Here is a 16,177-nt window from a genome sequence, read left to right as displayed (position 1 = left end):
ATGACTCAATTAAGCCCAAACAATAAATCTTCGACAGGAACAACTCAACTTTAAATAAAAAACTTATTTTCGGTGTTATATTCCTCTCTAATTTTTGACTCGTATTTCATTGTATTGAATGAATTATTTATTGATGAAAGAATAAAGTTCTTAAATGACTCCATTAAGCCAAAACAACTAACATTTAACCTTCGATAGGAACAACTCAACTTTCAATAACACAAATATTTTCCGAGTTATTATACTCTTAGATTTTTTCGAATTATTTTCTATAATTTTTTAGCACAGATTTCGTAGTATTAATGAATTGTAAATAATTTATTTTCGAAAAATTAATAATTATATTAAAATATGTAGTTGAAATCTCCGGTTGTTTCTTACCTTAGACGCAACCAAGTTGCGTGTGTATTGCACTGCTTCGTGTAGTAGTGAAGCCAGATCTCGTGCAAGTGGATGCCACATGTGGAAAATTGTGCTGACTTTTTGTTGAATATTAAGAAACTCTTAAGATTTCAAAAGGCGCAGTTCAAAGCCACGCTTTCTTGTATTATGCACTAACACTAGTGGTAAGTTGACAGCAAATATTAAAAGAATAGCATATAATTAACGCTAGACTTTATTATAAATCAATAATTTTTTAACCAATAATTTTTGGGAATATACTACACACCTTACACTACTATTTCTGTAGTATTTTGCCACACTATACTACGCTTTTGAACTGCACCAACACTGATAATATTTTTTTTTGCGCTTCTTAAGCACTAATTTCGCATAAAACTGCTTAAATATTTGTATATAAATTTGATATATATTTTTCGTTGTGAATTTCAATTCAACTCACTCGTTGACACTCACTTCGTAACGTTTATCGTAGCGCTTCTCTTGTCGTCGATCGGGTGGTGTGATTGTTAATCGCCATTTTGTATGAACTTTTGTCAAATCCTTATGTGTGCGTTGATACAATTGGTACAGCTGATACATCAAGTTGATTTTTTTTTTGGCTTTTTGAATGCAAAAAGCAACGAAGCAACGTAAGCAAACCGTATGCAACTTCCTTGGGGTGCTGAACTTCGACGAGTACTCGTATTATAACGGACTACTCGTGTTGCACTTAAGCGGCGATTGTGCGGTATGCAGGCGTCGATGAATGAGTGTTGGCGTTTAAAATTGCAATGGCAACGCCTATAAGAATGCCAACGATAATATTAGTGTTGTGTCCAATGTTATTGTTGTTGTTATCTTGTATGTTGTTGTTGTTGTTGTTGTTGTTTTCCGCAGCGGAAGTACTTTTCTTACGTACGAAAATTGCGTAAATCAAAGTCTTGAACATCGCGCACTTCCCGATTCGTTGTTGTTGCTGTATCGGAGTGCGGAGGAGCATTCAATTTTGTTTGTTGTAGACGACGAGTATGTTCGTTGTCTGCTTCACATGTGCACTTTTAAACTCATACAGCTTGCACTTATACATTTGTAAATGTCACTTGCTCTTATTGTTGGTATTGTTGGATTTATGCGGGTGACTACAAGCGCAACTAGCAACAATTGCAACAGTCAATATATGTATGCGTTGGCTCTATGAATTATACAATTTTTATATATATCTCAAATATTTTATGTCGAAATTACACTGCGGTTCAAATAGATAGTTACAAACTTAAAAAAAATTATTCTTCGAAAAATTATAGTTCTATTGGCATTAAGAATAATCCAGGTAAATAAATATTTTCGTAAATTTTTGTTGTTATTTTTTATCAATTATTCTATTTTCTTAAAACCGGAAATAAACTATCTTCAAACACTTAGCTCTTAGCTTCAATATGAGCTTAGTCTAAAAATGCGCTAGTTGAGTGAATATTTCTATTTTTCTATTTGCTGGAACTATTATTTTGAACCGTAGTGTCTCTCCATATAAATTTACAATTTCCATGCGTTTAGTCCACAGACCACTCATGCGAATGATGCGTGAGAAAATGTATTTAGCAACTTTCATTTAATCTATACATAGTTAATATAGTTAACCGCGCTGAATTTATCGAATGGGAAGTGTTAATGCTTACAAAGCACGAGATACACCGAAAAATCTATTAAATAAATAACTGTCTAAACTTGAAATGGACAAGCGAGTGGTTACGTGCGTTTTCAACAAAAAAAATATTCACTTTAAAATACAACAAACACAAGCTGAAGTACGGCAAAAACCAACAATTGCCACACACGAGTGCTGACAAAATCACAAACAGGCAATTACACATTAAATATTATCACGAGATTCTGATTTTATAACATACACCGCTGTAGCTAGTGTTTGTGTGTGTGTGTATGTGAAATAAATTCTTTTACTTTTGACACCAAGTTGTTATTTAGACATGGCAATTTGTTTGTTTGTCTCCATGTGTGCGCTCCATGCTTCCTTACAAATTTGTTTGCTTCATTATTATTGCTTATTTGCTTTTGATCATTTCGCTTTGCTGTCATTAGTCGTCATTTGCTACAATTGCAGTACAAATTCAAAAATTTGCTGACTCGAGTGACTTTAGTAGCACCGATATACACATACACAGCGCTACTACATATGATAATGTCCAGCCTTTATGCATATTCATCACTTATTTATTGTTGTTTTGTTTTTGCATTACGCATAGTTCATGGCATTTTATTATTTAGTGAGCTTTTTGTTTTATGCACATAAATAGATGAGTGTGTGTGTATTCATTCAGTTGAGCAGGAGTAGCTACAGCAGTAACATTCAGTGCCAGGCTACTTGCCCCCGAAGCTGTTTAAGTATGCTATGTAGTGTGTGTGTGTGTGTGTGCTGGTTTGACGTTGTCACCGCATGTGAAAGAGCGTAACTTCGCTCGATCAACTGTCAAATGTCAGTTAATGTTACGGTATGAACAAATGTCTACAGTGCTCAACAAAAGTCAAAAAGAAAATATTTTAGATTCAATATGTTATTTTTATACCCTGAAGAGGGTATATTAAGTTTGTCACGAAGTTTGCAACACCCAGAAGGAAGCGTCGGAGGCCCTATAAAGTATATATATAAATGATCAGTATGTTGAACTGAGTCGATTTAGCCATGTCCGTCTGTCTGTCTGTCTGTATATATACGAACTAGTCCCTCAGATTTTAAGATATCGTTTTAAAATTTTCCAGATGTTATTTTCTCTTCAAGAAGCTGCTCATTTGTCAGAACTGCCGATATCGGACCACTATATCATATAGTTGCCATACAAACTGAACGATCGGAATCAAGGGCTTGTAAGGAAAACTTCCGCATTTTACTACATATCTTCACGAAATTTGGTGTGAGTTATTGCTCATAGAAATAATTTAATCTCCGAAAAAATTGTTTAGATCGGTTCACTATAGCATATAGCTGCCATACAAACTGAACGATCGGAATCAAGGGCTTGTATGGAATTAATTGAATATACTAAAAGAAATGCACCTGTGAGGGGTATAATAGCTACGGTACAGCCGAAGTTACGGTTTTTCTTGTTTTGTTTTCAAAATGATAACAACTTAAAAAAATTAAATTTTCAGAAAAAGTTTGAAACATATATTTAACTCATAACTAACTAATAAACTAACTTATCTGAAAGTGTATCTACTAAAGGTTGTAAGATTTACAATAGCTGAGGAATATCAACCGAAAATAATTAATATTGGTGTAAAAACGTAAGAATTAAAGCGTTGAATATATAGCAGAAAGTTTTTCAAATTTCAAAACATATTTAAAACTTTTTTCTCTGATCCCAATTAGAGTCTGCATATAAGCCGAAACTGTATATTATTAATTATTATGCTCAAATACAATTTAGGTTTCGCCGTTATGCTAGTTTTGTTTAATTTTCTCTCATCCCGCTTCGTTATTATTTTTGTACTTCTCAAATTTGTGCGTCAACTTTTGTCGCGCACTGTCTGTGTGCATATTTATACGCGAGTCATTTTACTTTGATTTTAATGATGATTATTTTCACGAGTTCACACACATATATGCTTTTTTTCTTCAGCTCTTTAACCATTTCTTTCCATTTAGTACTTTTTATGTGGATATTTATTTAATATGCCTTAACAAGTAATAATCGCATGAATTGCAAAAACTCCTGATCGTCACATGGAAACAAATTCCATTAAATTAACTACTGTTATTTGTGTGAGCAGATAATATTTAATCTTGGAATTTTTTTTTTAGGTAGAGCGCGTCGTAGCTCTTGATCTGACCGCTGCTAATAGGGTAAGCTAAATTGGTCTGGAAAACTCTCGATTACACATAATTAGCACTTGATAAAAGGAGAGCCACAGAAATTATGAATTATTTGATTATCTGGTGAGGCTCAATGTTATAGACTTATGGAGTTGTTAAAGAGTCTTAAGATTGAAGAAACTGGAAGCTCAAAGTTTCGAAGCTTCGTCCTTGAAATATTTCTATTTACTACTCCTTAAACAATTCCGAAATTTTTATTGTCCATTGATTACGCTACGAGTATATTTATCAGGATTTTTCTTAACAATAAGTAGAACTCTTTGAACCAAGCATTTGAAACATATCCCTGATAACTAATGTACATTCCATTTATAATAATTTCATCTTCTATAACTAGTAACCAGACAATGTATTAAGAGTGTGAGTAGTGACGAAATCAACCGGATTGTAGCTCATAACAAAACTCGAAGTAAATTTTCCAAAAATTTAGTTAGAAAAGATAAAATTATTGTGAAAATGTTGATTTTGAGGTTAAGTGATTGCTTGAAACATAGAAGCAGTTATGTATTGGAAGAAATACTTTCCATTTTGATTATGAAATGCAACTCAAAACCGATGAATAACTGGAGTAAGACAATTGCAGGCATGTGAAACATGATAAGAGCGTTTAATAACTAAAGTATCTGACTAATAAAGTAAGGTCAATATTTTCATAGTCAAAACTAAAAACTTCTCGAATAATAGGCAAAATGAATAAAATGTCTGCAGTCAGTTAAGAATAAACAAGGTGAAAACACGAAGGGGGCTATTAATAATATTAATAAAAAAGTATTTAGTTGTCTTAATGTTTAATGTGAAAATAAGAAATTTAGACTTTTTAGTATTCTAAATTATGTTGCAATCGCATAAGCGTGCGTTTTACGTTTCCACGTCGCAATTAATTTTCCAAAAATTTCCACGCATCATTCACAAGAGGCTCGTACACGCACTGTTTTACCTTCCCCTCGGCGTCTTAGCCATTTTACGTTGACTATTTTTAATCCGCAACAACTTTATAGCTTATAAAAATAAGCAATTAAATATATTTTTTGTAGCGCGACGCCGAAGTTCCCAGACATTTACGTTTTATTTTTTTTTTTTATTTATTTTCGTATTTTCGTGTGTTTTTATTTGATTTCTTTCTTAACGAAATTCCAATGTCGTCGCTCAAAATTGTGCAAGTGCGCCGACTGTATCCAACAGATATAGACAGACAGACTAACCGCTCATGGACTGCAATAAATTTTCAAAGAAAATGATTTTCGCTACACTCGACGACACAAAAAAAAAGGTTGACACAGCGTACAGAAGAAGCTTTTATTTTTATTTTAGCTTTAGCAATTTTTTTCTTTAATTTTTCTTTACATAAAATGTGTGTGTGTGTTTGGCTGCGTACGCTCGCACTTTCCCACTTCCGTTGCACACACTCAGGGCGCGTCGCTTTCAACGTTGTTGCACGCAAGCAACACACGACGACGCATTGCGAAAGAGCAGCTCCAACAACAAATTTATTTAATTTAATTTTCCACTTTTATTTGCTTATTACATTCAATTTTATTTCATTTCATTTCATTTCAAACTTCACTATGCCATAGAGCTTTTATTGATTTAATTGGTGGTAAGAACTTCACTACTTTTAAATAAATTTATTTTCGTTTTCGTTGAGAATTCAAATTTTTTATGTACTATATATTTCTATTTTTCAGAAAATTATTTAGTTGCATTTAGCAATATATATTATTTGGCTCGATATGGTTGGAAAACAAACGACACGTTATGAGCGCATAGACACCACAGACTAAAGAACACTGAGAGTTAGACCAAGTGACTAACTAGCTAGCTGGTTGACTGGCTGCAGGCTAAGCCGCTGCAGACAGAGAAGACGACACACTCAGACAGCAGACAGGCGATAGTCGACAGGCGACAGGCGACGGCGGAGACAACGAAATATACAAACGACCAACGACCAACGGGCAACGGGCAATGGGCAATGCCAGAATATGAGGCAATGAAAAAAATAGCATTAAAAAACGCCATGAAAAACGACAAAATCCGACGAATTAAAAGCAAAACAAAAACAAATCCGTAGAATATACAAAAAAGAAAAACACTGGCCTCATGTCGCATACAGTCCACGGCAAATGCGAGCGAACAAGTGAGTAAGTGTCAGAACGAGGCAGGCACTGTGGTGCTTGAAACGAAAAAAATTTGTAGAAAAAACTTCGAAGAAATGTTGAAAGAAGGGCGAATCAGTGTTGAGCACCTCTTTAATTTAAATAAAAAAGATCTTGAATAAAAGGGTTTGAGTTTCTGGAACAAATTGTTTTGTACCATCAGGTCGAATTTAAACTTGTATAGAAAGTCTATTTTCTTCAGGAGTGACATTCGGTGAGCATCGTCAGTCAGCCACTACTTCTATCAATGGCAGAGACATCGGAATGAATGAGAATGATTCTCCAATTCCAATTCTCTCTTGTTTAAGTAAGGTAGTCAACAAAGATTCTTCTATTATAGTAGATCAATAAGTCGACCTTCGAATTAACCCTACTCTTGCTGCCGGAAACTCGAAAACAGCATTAAAATATTTTCAAAAATGCTTTCGAACATTTTTGATACACTGTATGCACTCCCACAATGCCCCAGCGTTGTATTTTTTATAAAAATGGAAGCAACGGAAGAGGAGACATTTTCTGGCAAGCAGACCACCACGAAATATGTCTGCGTGTGAGGACCTACGCATACATACACCACTAATATTTTTAAGTACATATGACTCTCCTGAATATATTCAAAACCTTCTTTTTTTGCTATAATAAATGTCGGAGAGTAAGCGTATTAAAACTATATATAACGGATTTTAAATTTTGTTGTTGACATACTATAGTCATAGCAAGATCGGTATATAACCACAAAAACATAGCAACAATAATATGAATAGCAACGAAACGCCAGCAACATATGATAACAATGAGCAACAATAATAAATCGCCATTATGCACGAGTATGTGAATGATCAAAAAAGGAAACCGAGAAAACGAGCGAACAAAATTCAAGCGTTGAAGCGCTAATGTCACCACTGTAGAGTAACAAACAAAAAGGGGGAAGCGCTCCCACTGACGGGCGGTGCGCAGCGAACAGCGGCATAATTCAGACAACATGCAAGCGCAGCGCGACATAATGATTTCTTTGTTGTCATTGCTACAACAACGTACGAATGCGATTATATTGCGGCACATGAGGACGGAGTCAAAGCAGCACCAATTGAACGAACAAAACGGGCGGGCGCATATAATATATACTCATGTAGTTGCTATATAGTGGATCTTTGTATATGTATTGATGTACATATGTAATAGGGGAGTGTGGCGCTGCATTCGTATATAAGCATATAGAACTTTGCCATTATGTTATTGAAAAGCATCATTTTATTGTTCGGTTTGTTTTTCAAATAATTAATATAATTTAAATAAAAAAAAAATTATAATAATAAATATTTTTCAACTCTTAATATACAACTCTATTTTAAAGATTTGTTTATAATTATTCTAATTTTAAATAGAAAATAGTACATAAAAATTATAAACCTTACACATGGCAACGCTGTGGTGTAACAGTATTATTAAAAATTTAATTCGAGTTCCCTTTTAGACATATTTATTAATATTTCATATTTTTTTTCATTTATAAATACATATTTTTACTAATTCATAGAAAGAAATTTCAAAATATTTTATTTATAAAACATTTTAAATTCATGTCCACCCTAACCTAACTTTTGTTTAGTAATATATTATAACAATTCTTTGACGTTGAATAATCCCACAGTTAATAATAAACGAAATATCCAAATTACAATGTTTTATTACATGAAACGAAAGTGAAAGCGTAATAAACATTTACTCGTATCTTATACACATGTAAGTGTGGCAGTCATCCACACACATGCAAACACAAGTAATGTAATTGTAAATGATCAAATTGGTGCACCCACAAATGTCTGATAGACATAAATACATACGAGTATGTGTGTAAATATGTGTAATTTCGTAAAAGTCGGTACGATCTACTTCTAGTTACATACATTGGCTTGCGAAACCCAGTGGTGAATAGTCTAAGTCAAAACAAAAGTTTTAATGAATTATTTTGAAAATAAAAAATGGTTGATCTAATGATGTTAAATTAAAGTAATTATAAGTAGTTCATCCCCGTAAAACTAATACGGCTGTGTAAGTTGACGTTGAGCAACACCAAAAGCTCCGTCATGATTGGGAAGGACCTCTCCGAGCCGTTCGAGGTTTCAGACAAGGTGACTCACTATCGTGCGACTTCTTTAACTTGATGTTGGAAAAAATAATACGAGCTGCAGAGCTAAAGAGAGAAGGTACAATCTTCTACAAGAGTGTACAGCTGCTGGCATACGCCGATGATATTGATATCATCGGAAGGAACAACCGCGCCGTTTGTTCTGCTTTTTCCCGCATGGATAAGGAAGCGAAGCGAATGGGTCTGGAGGTGAATGAGGACAAGACGAAATATCTCCTGTCATCAAACAAACAGTCAGCGCACTCGCGTCTTGGCTCCCACGTCACTGTTGACAGTCATACCTTTGAAGTAGTAGATAATTTCGTATACCTGGGAACCAGTATCAACAACACAAACAATGTCAGCCTCGAAATCCAGCGCAGAATCACTCTTGCCAACAGGTACTACTTTGGACTGAGTAGGCAATTGAACAGTAAAGTCCTCTCTCGACGAACCAAAATCAAACTCACAAGTCGCTTATCATTCCCGTCCTGCTTTATGGTGCAGAAGCTTGGACAATGTCAACATCAGATGAGACGACACTAGGAGTTTTCGAGAGGAAAATTTTGCGCAAGATTCATGGACCATAGAACATTGGCAACGGCGAATACCGCAGATGATGGAACGATGAGCTGTACGAGTTATACGACGACATTGACATACATATGTAGTTCAGCGAATAAAAATACAGCGGCTGCGCTGGCTAGGTCATGTTGTCCGTATGGACGAAAACACTCCAGCTCTGAAAGTGTTCGATGCAGTACCCGCCGAGGAAGGGGAAGGCCTCCACTCCGTTGGAGGGACCAGGTGGAGAGCGACTTGGTTACATTTGGAATCTCCAACTGGCGCCGAACTGCGAAGGAAAGAGAGGAGTGGCGCGCTCTCATCGATTCGGTTATAACCGGCTAAACGGTTGAACGCCAATCACATACATACACATAAGTAGTTAATATATATTAAAATTAAAAAAATATATATTAAAGAATTCAAAAAAATATATTTTTTATTACTTCAAATAATGTTTAAATCATAAATATATTTAATAAACCACTTGAAAACTAAAAATAGGTCGTAAATATTGAAGTTTAGTTTTTTAACCGAAATTCGATACAAAAAATAAAATGCGTGTTCAAAAAATAACGGGAATTTTAAAATTTCAAATTGTCCAATTGTCAACTTTTCCTATATATTTTTTTATTATTTTGATAAATCTACATGTCCCTGAGCTATGATAAAATTTTCAGCTATATTCATTGCTTATTCCCCAGACATGACTCCGTGTGACGTTTTCATATTTCCAAAAATACATAGAACCTTAAAGGGCCGTCGTTGAGCCGTCATGAGCCAAAGCCTATCCCAAAAATCGAGCAAATTTTAAAGGCGATCAGAGAGAATGTTCTTCCTTAAAGATTATTCTATGCATTTCACTACTGGGTTTGAATATAAGAATTATATGGTCATTTAACTAGATAGTATAAATACTGTATGAAAGATATAGAACATACTTACAAACATATGGATATGCAATATCTCATTCATATTTGTCTGATTCATAAATAAAGAATGTAATAGTTGATATACATACATGTAATCGACTGTGGTGACTGAATTAACTGTATGAATACAGATATAAAGTATGAATATATGTATAAAGCAAGAAAAATAATAGACGAGACGAAGATCGTTTATGTTCACACCATATTTCTTGCTGTGGCAAAAACTTATAAAGCTGAGACAAACTCGACTTTGGGCCGGTAAAATCTACTATTGACTGGTTACTTAAAATATCCTAACTTATGATAAAGACCGAAAAGAGACAGATTGACGTCTAAATTCTACGAAATTTTTTACTCTTAAGCTATTTTAAGCTTTCGAGAAAAGTTCGGCGTTTTGTTTATAAAACGTTGCCTACATTTAGAATGATATGAAAAGGATTTGAAAGAACCAAGTGGAAGCTGTTTTGAAGCTAATCCTACTCTACTAAAACCTTCGAATTATATTAGAGGAATATTTCTGCATAAATATAAATATATAAAATATATAAAGGGTGATTTTTTAAGAGCTTGATAACTTTAAAAAAAAAAAAAAACGCATAAAATTTGCAAAATCTCATCGGTTTTTTATTTGAAACGTTAGATTGGTTCATGACATTTACTTTTTGAAGATAATTTCATTTAAATGTTGACCGCGGCTGCGTCTTAGGTGGTCCATTCGGAAAGTCCAATTTTGGGAAACTTTTTCGAGCATTTCGGCCGGAATAGCCCGAATTTCTTCGGAAATGTTGTCTTCCAAAGCTGGAATAGTTGCTGGCTTATTTCTGTAGACTTTAGACTTGACGTAGCCCCACAAAAAATAGTCTAAAGGCGTTAAATCGCATGATCTTGGTGGCCAACTTACGGGTCCATTTCTTGAGATTAATTGTTCTCCGAAGTTTTCCCTCAAAATGGCCATAGAATCGCGAGCTGTGTGGCATGTAGCGCCATCTTGTTGAAACCACATGTCAACCAAGTTCAGTTCTTCCATTTTTGGCAACAAAAAGTTTGTTAGCATCGAACGATAGCGATCGCCATTCACCGTAACGTTGCGTCCAACAGCATCTTTGAAAAAATACGGTCCAATGATTCCACCAGCGTACAAACCACACCAAACAGTGCATTTTTCGGGATGCATGGGCAGTTCTTGAACGGCTTCTGGTTGCTCTTCACCCCAAATGCGGCAATTTTGCTTATTTACGTAGCCATTCAACCAGAAATGAGCCTCATCGCTGAACAAAATTTGTCGATAAAAAAGCGGATTTTCTGCCAACTTTTCTAGGGCCCATTCACTGAAAATTCGACGTTGTGGCAGATCTTTCGGCTTCAGTTCTTGCACGAGCTGTATTTTATACGTTTTTACACCAAGATCTTTGCGTAAAATCTTCCATGTGGTCGAATAACACAAACCCAATTGCTGCGAACGGCGACGAATCGACATTTCACGGTCTTCAGCCACACTCTCAGAAACAGACGCAATATTCTCTTCTGTACGCACTGTACGCATTCGTGTGGTTGGTTTAATGTCCAATAAAGTAAACTGAGTGCGAAACTTGGTCACAATCGCATTAATTGTTTGCTCACTTGGTCGATTATGTAGACCATAAATCGGACGTAAAGCGCGAAACACATTTCGAACCGAACACTGATTTTGGTAATAAAATTCAATGATTTGCAAGCGTTGCTCGTTAGTAAGTCTATTCATGATGAAATGTCAAAGCATACTGAGCATCTTTCTCTTTGACACCATGTCTGAAATCCCACGTGATCTGTCAAATACTAATGCATGAAAATCCTAACCTCAAAAAAATCACCCGTTATAATATTGCGTTAGCATTTCAGTCGGCATTAACACTTATGCACATATAGATATGAGCTTAGAAGCAAGTTGGTACACCTTACCAGCTATCTACTTTAGCGTACATAATATCAATTACCGCTCAACTTTGCAAATTTTTAAAATAAATGCCTTAACAAATGATTGAGCACAATAAACTGGAAAGAATGTCGATAGTAATAAAGCTGCGTAATACACACACACAAACATACCAGAGTACTAAAGCAGAGCAGAGATTTATTAATAAATACGAAATACTGGTTTAATTAAGAGGAAGGCGCGGTTGCTGGCGATTTAGATTACAAATCACAATTGTCCCTTCTCAGACAAAACAACTTCCGCATATTTGCATATAATTAGAGAATTTAATATGGTCTACAGTTCCACCTAAATATATGTGATGTTGAGTGTACTAGTGCAGGTATTTGACGAATGTATAGTAATCTAAACTATAAATAGCATTATTTGAGCGTAACTATTTCTAAGAAATTTTTCAAATAATTTATACAAAGTGTATTTCCACATTTTTCCTTAAAAAATTTAGAGTCACTTATGACCAAAATTAAGTATGCCAAATTGCATATATTTTCATTTGAAACAACATTCCATCAGATGTTAAGTCAATGACAACCAGCTGACTGTATTTATATGAGCAGCTGATTGACCATCTGATTAGCCATTCGCTGCGACTGATTTGTGTTAAGAGCATCTGCAAACAACGGAAATTTTCACAGCTCACAGCAATGGATAAATATAAATAACATATATATTTACTCGTATATCCGAATTCAAGTAAATAACGGCTTATATGTATGTACATAAATACATATCTAGAATATTCAATATTTGTATTTTACACCTGCTTATTTAGCGTTTAACACTTACACACAGATGCACATACAAGGATAAATTCATTGCAGATTATATATAAAATACTGATTGTAAACAATCTAGATCGCAATGAAACTGCGTAAAATTCAATAAATTCATATTGTACAAATTTTGTGACAGTTTAACTGTGAATTACTTGTTCTTTTGATATACTTAAATTTGCCTATAAATTACATTATTAATGCTAATTGATAGCATAAGGCTAGGACCATAGTAGAGTGGCTAGGACAGAAGCTATAACTGTATAAGTTGCGAACTTGCATCAAGTATTCGTAGAATTGAACATTTTCATGTGAAAAATGAAGTTCCAATACTTAGCACTTGTTGTAGAAACATTTTTGTCAATTCATGTCAAAATACTTTTAAGCAAATTTTCCTATTATGTTATATTTTTTGGGATTAAGTAAGAAATAATCGATAGTAAAAAATTCATTAGATTTCTAAAAAATATATATGTATACTTAACGGTAAAATTAAAAAAAAAAACAAGTAAGGAAGTTCGGGGCTAAGTTCGGGTGTAACCGAACATTTTATACTCTCGCAATTTATATATTTAACTTTATTTATATTATATAATACACAATTTGACCCTCATATTCGTCATATATATTGTATAAGGTCCATTGAAAGTTGGAAACCATAATATTAGGTTAGAAGCACCGAGGTCCTCGTGTGGGATATATGGGGCCTAAAAAACCTATGGTCCGATTTCGGCGATTTTTATAATGGGGCTGCCACACTATTAAAATAGTATTTGTGCAAAGTGCTGCACCGATATCTTCACTAGTACTTACTTTATATATTGTAAAGTAAACGATTCTGATTGTCTTCAAAGTTCTGGTATATAGGAAGTAGGCGTGGTTGTGGAGCGATTTGGCCTATTTTCACAATATATCATTGGGATGTAAGGAAACTATTACAAACCAAGTTTTATTGAAATCGGTCCAGTAGTTCCTGAGATATGGTTTTTGACCCATAAGTGGGCGACGCCACGCCCATTTTCCATTTTGTAAAAAAATCTGAGTGCAGCTTTCATCTGCCATTTCTTATGTGAAATTTAGTGTTTCTGACGTTTTTCGTTAGAGAGTTAACCCACTTTTAGTAATTTTTAACCTAACTTTTGTATGGGAGGTGGGCGTGGTTATTATCCGATTTCTTTCATTTTTGGACTGCATTAGGAAGTGGCTAAAAAAACGACTGTAGAAAGTTTGGTTTATATAGCTCTATTGGTTTGCGAGATATGTACAAAAAACTTAGTAGGGGGCGGGGCCACGCCCACTTCCCCAAAAAAATTACATCCAAAAGTGCCCCTTCCTAATGGGATCCTATGTTCCAAATTTCATTTTCATAACTTTATTTATGGCTTAGTTATGACATTGTATAGGTTTTCGGTTTCCGCCATTTTGTGGGCGTGGCAGTGGACCGATTTTGCCCATTTTCGTAAGCAACCTCCTCAGGGTGCCAAGGAACATGTAATCCAAATTTCATTAAGATATCTTAATTTTTACTCAAGTTATCGCTTGTACCGACAGATGGACAGACATCCGGATTTCAAATCCACTCGTCATCCTGATCATTTATGTATATATAACCCCATATCTAACTCTTATATTTATTGGTGACACATGTGAACAAAACTATAATACCCTCTTAGCAACATTTGTTGCGAGAGTATAAAAATACGCCAATGGCAGTCAAATCGCTAGAATTATGGTGCACCAAAGTATCCTAAATGAAACACGATTACTACGACAAAGGCATATTTCACGATTTGGAACCGATCAAGTCTATACCACGTGCTGTTGAGGTCTCTTTCTAAGATAGTTTAAAATTTCTAGTGTATCAAAATCAGTCGAAGAAATGGGACTTCGGCTGTGGTCTTCTGTATAGTGTATTATTTATCTTTTTAAAAATAACACGTGCCAACTGTATGAATGCATTCTCAGTCAATTCTTTTTTCACTTTTTTTTTACTGAATATTAAAAATTTCCATAATGTCTAAATTACTCGCATTTGCGATTTGAGTGTAAAATCTTCGTCCCGATAAAAGTAAGAAAGCTGATTTATTTTTACTTCCACGCAGTAGAAAAATCACAACGCTGCAGTAAATGTATATTAACACTTATTAAGTGATGTTGTTGTTGGGGTTAAGACGATTTAGATTACACAATACAAATCTTTTAAACATGAAAATTTAATTATTAAACAACATTCAGCGTGTCAATCGACAACACGAGCGGATTAAAAACGCATACATTATGTTCACATTGGACTATAAATAACAATGGTTGTTAACCGTAATGCCTAACGTCTACTACAAGCGAATGAAAGTCGAGCTAAAAATAGCTACACAACTCCGCAATAAATACAAAATGCGGCATTTAAGCCGATATAAGTCGATACTAAAATAGCAGTAAAAAACGGAGTTGACTTTATGGGTGTGTGTGAGCGTGTGTATGTATCTAAGAGAGGGTGTGTGTGTGCAGTCGTAAATATTAAATAGATATTAAACGCTTTAATAACTATCAATAAACCATTGAATAAACACACGTGAGCGCTGAATAGATGCTAGGCATTAGCTTCAGACTGCAGCGATTGTTTGATTTTTACAAACATTTGTTCGATGAAAAACCGCAAAACAGCATATAAAATGCGATATGCATTGTGAAATGTGGTTTGTAATGAGATATCAAATCAAATGTGAACTTTTGCATGAATGTACGAGCATCACACCTAGTTGTACATATAACTCTCGTGTATTTGTATTTATAAGATTTATGGCAATTCGCAAATTCTATTTTAGATCAAATGAAACAAATGAACAAATATGTTTTTGTTTTTTTTTTTCTTCAAAACTTTTCAAAATTATTCTAGTTCCCTTATGAAAAATTTTCAAATTGACTACTTTCGGGATGCCGACACAAAAATTTTGTAGTCCCGAAATGTACTAACTTTATAATTCCTTCTGGAAAAGTTAAAATTATCTACTTTAAGGATCCCGAAATGAAAAAATTTAAATCCCGAAATTTTCGGGATTAAAAAATTTAATCGGGTTTGCGCACACTCAGCAAATATGTAAGCAAATAATTGTGCACACACTTTTGTCGATCACTTTGTATGAGCAAATAGCAATAACAACAGCATTGCGGGAGCAAGTTTGTTTTCTAAGTCTTCGGTTTCTCGCATGACAAGCAAAAATACATACATACAATGTACAACTTCAACTTTGTTTGTACACTAATGAGTGTGAATGTAATTCGTACATTTGCTATTTTTATAACAATTAATTCTTTATAAATAGTTCAATTGGCTGTGGTTATTAATGAGGCTAATTCTATACACGCTTATTTTTTATAAGCGTTC

The 16,177-nt window shown here is 34.4% G+C and overlaps 1 protein-coding gene across 5 annotated transcripts in view; it reads right to left on the bottom strand.

The window, feature by feature from the left end:
* The window catches only part of LOC105211656 (ion transport peptide-like), an 80,851-nt gene that overhangs the window by 63,415 nt on the left and 1,259 nt on the right, over positions 1 to 16,177 (bottom strand). For 2 of the 5 annotated variants that reach the window (XM_011183192.3, XM_011183189.3), the window contains exons 1-2: positions 5,211 to 5,719; positions 382 to 1,576 (exon numbers count right to left, since the gene is read on the bottom strand). The exons of 1 other annotated variant lie outside the window; for it this stretch is intronic. In XM_011183192.3, the coding sequence (XP_011181494.2) occupies positions 382 to 462 (81 nt within the window). In that variant the 5' untranslated portion in view covers positions 463 to 1,576; positions 5,211 to 5,719. Of the gene's footprint in view, positions 1 to 381; positions 1,577 to 5,202; positions 6,034 to 16,177 lie in introns of those variants that run through there. 2 more of the 5 variants (XM_054234487.1, XM_054234486.1) reach the window with 2 other exon arrangements.

This window comes from Zeugodacus cucurbitae, chromosome 6, assembly GCF_028554725.1.
Source record: "Zeugodacus cucurbitae isolate PBARC_wt_2022May chromosome 6, idZeuCucr1.2, whole genome shotgun sequence".
Lineage (NCBI taxonomy): Eukaryota > Metazoa > Arthropoda > Insecta > Diptera > Tephritidae > Zeugodacus > Zeugodacus cucurbitae.
The sequence above is the reverse complement of the archived record's forward strand: the minus strand, read 5'-3'. Positions and strand labels throughout refer to the sequence as shown.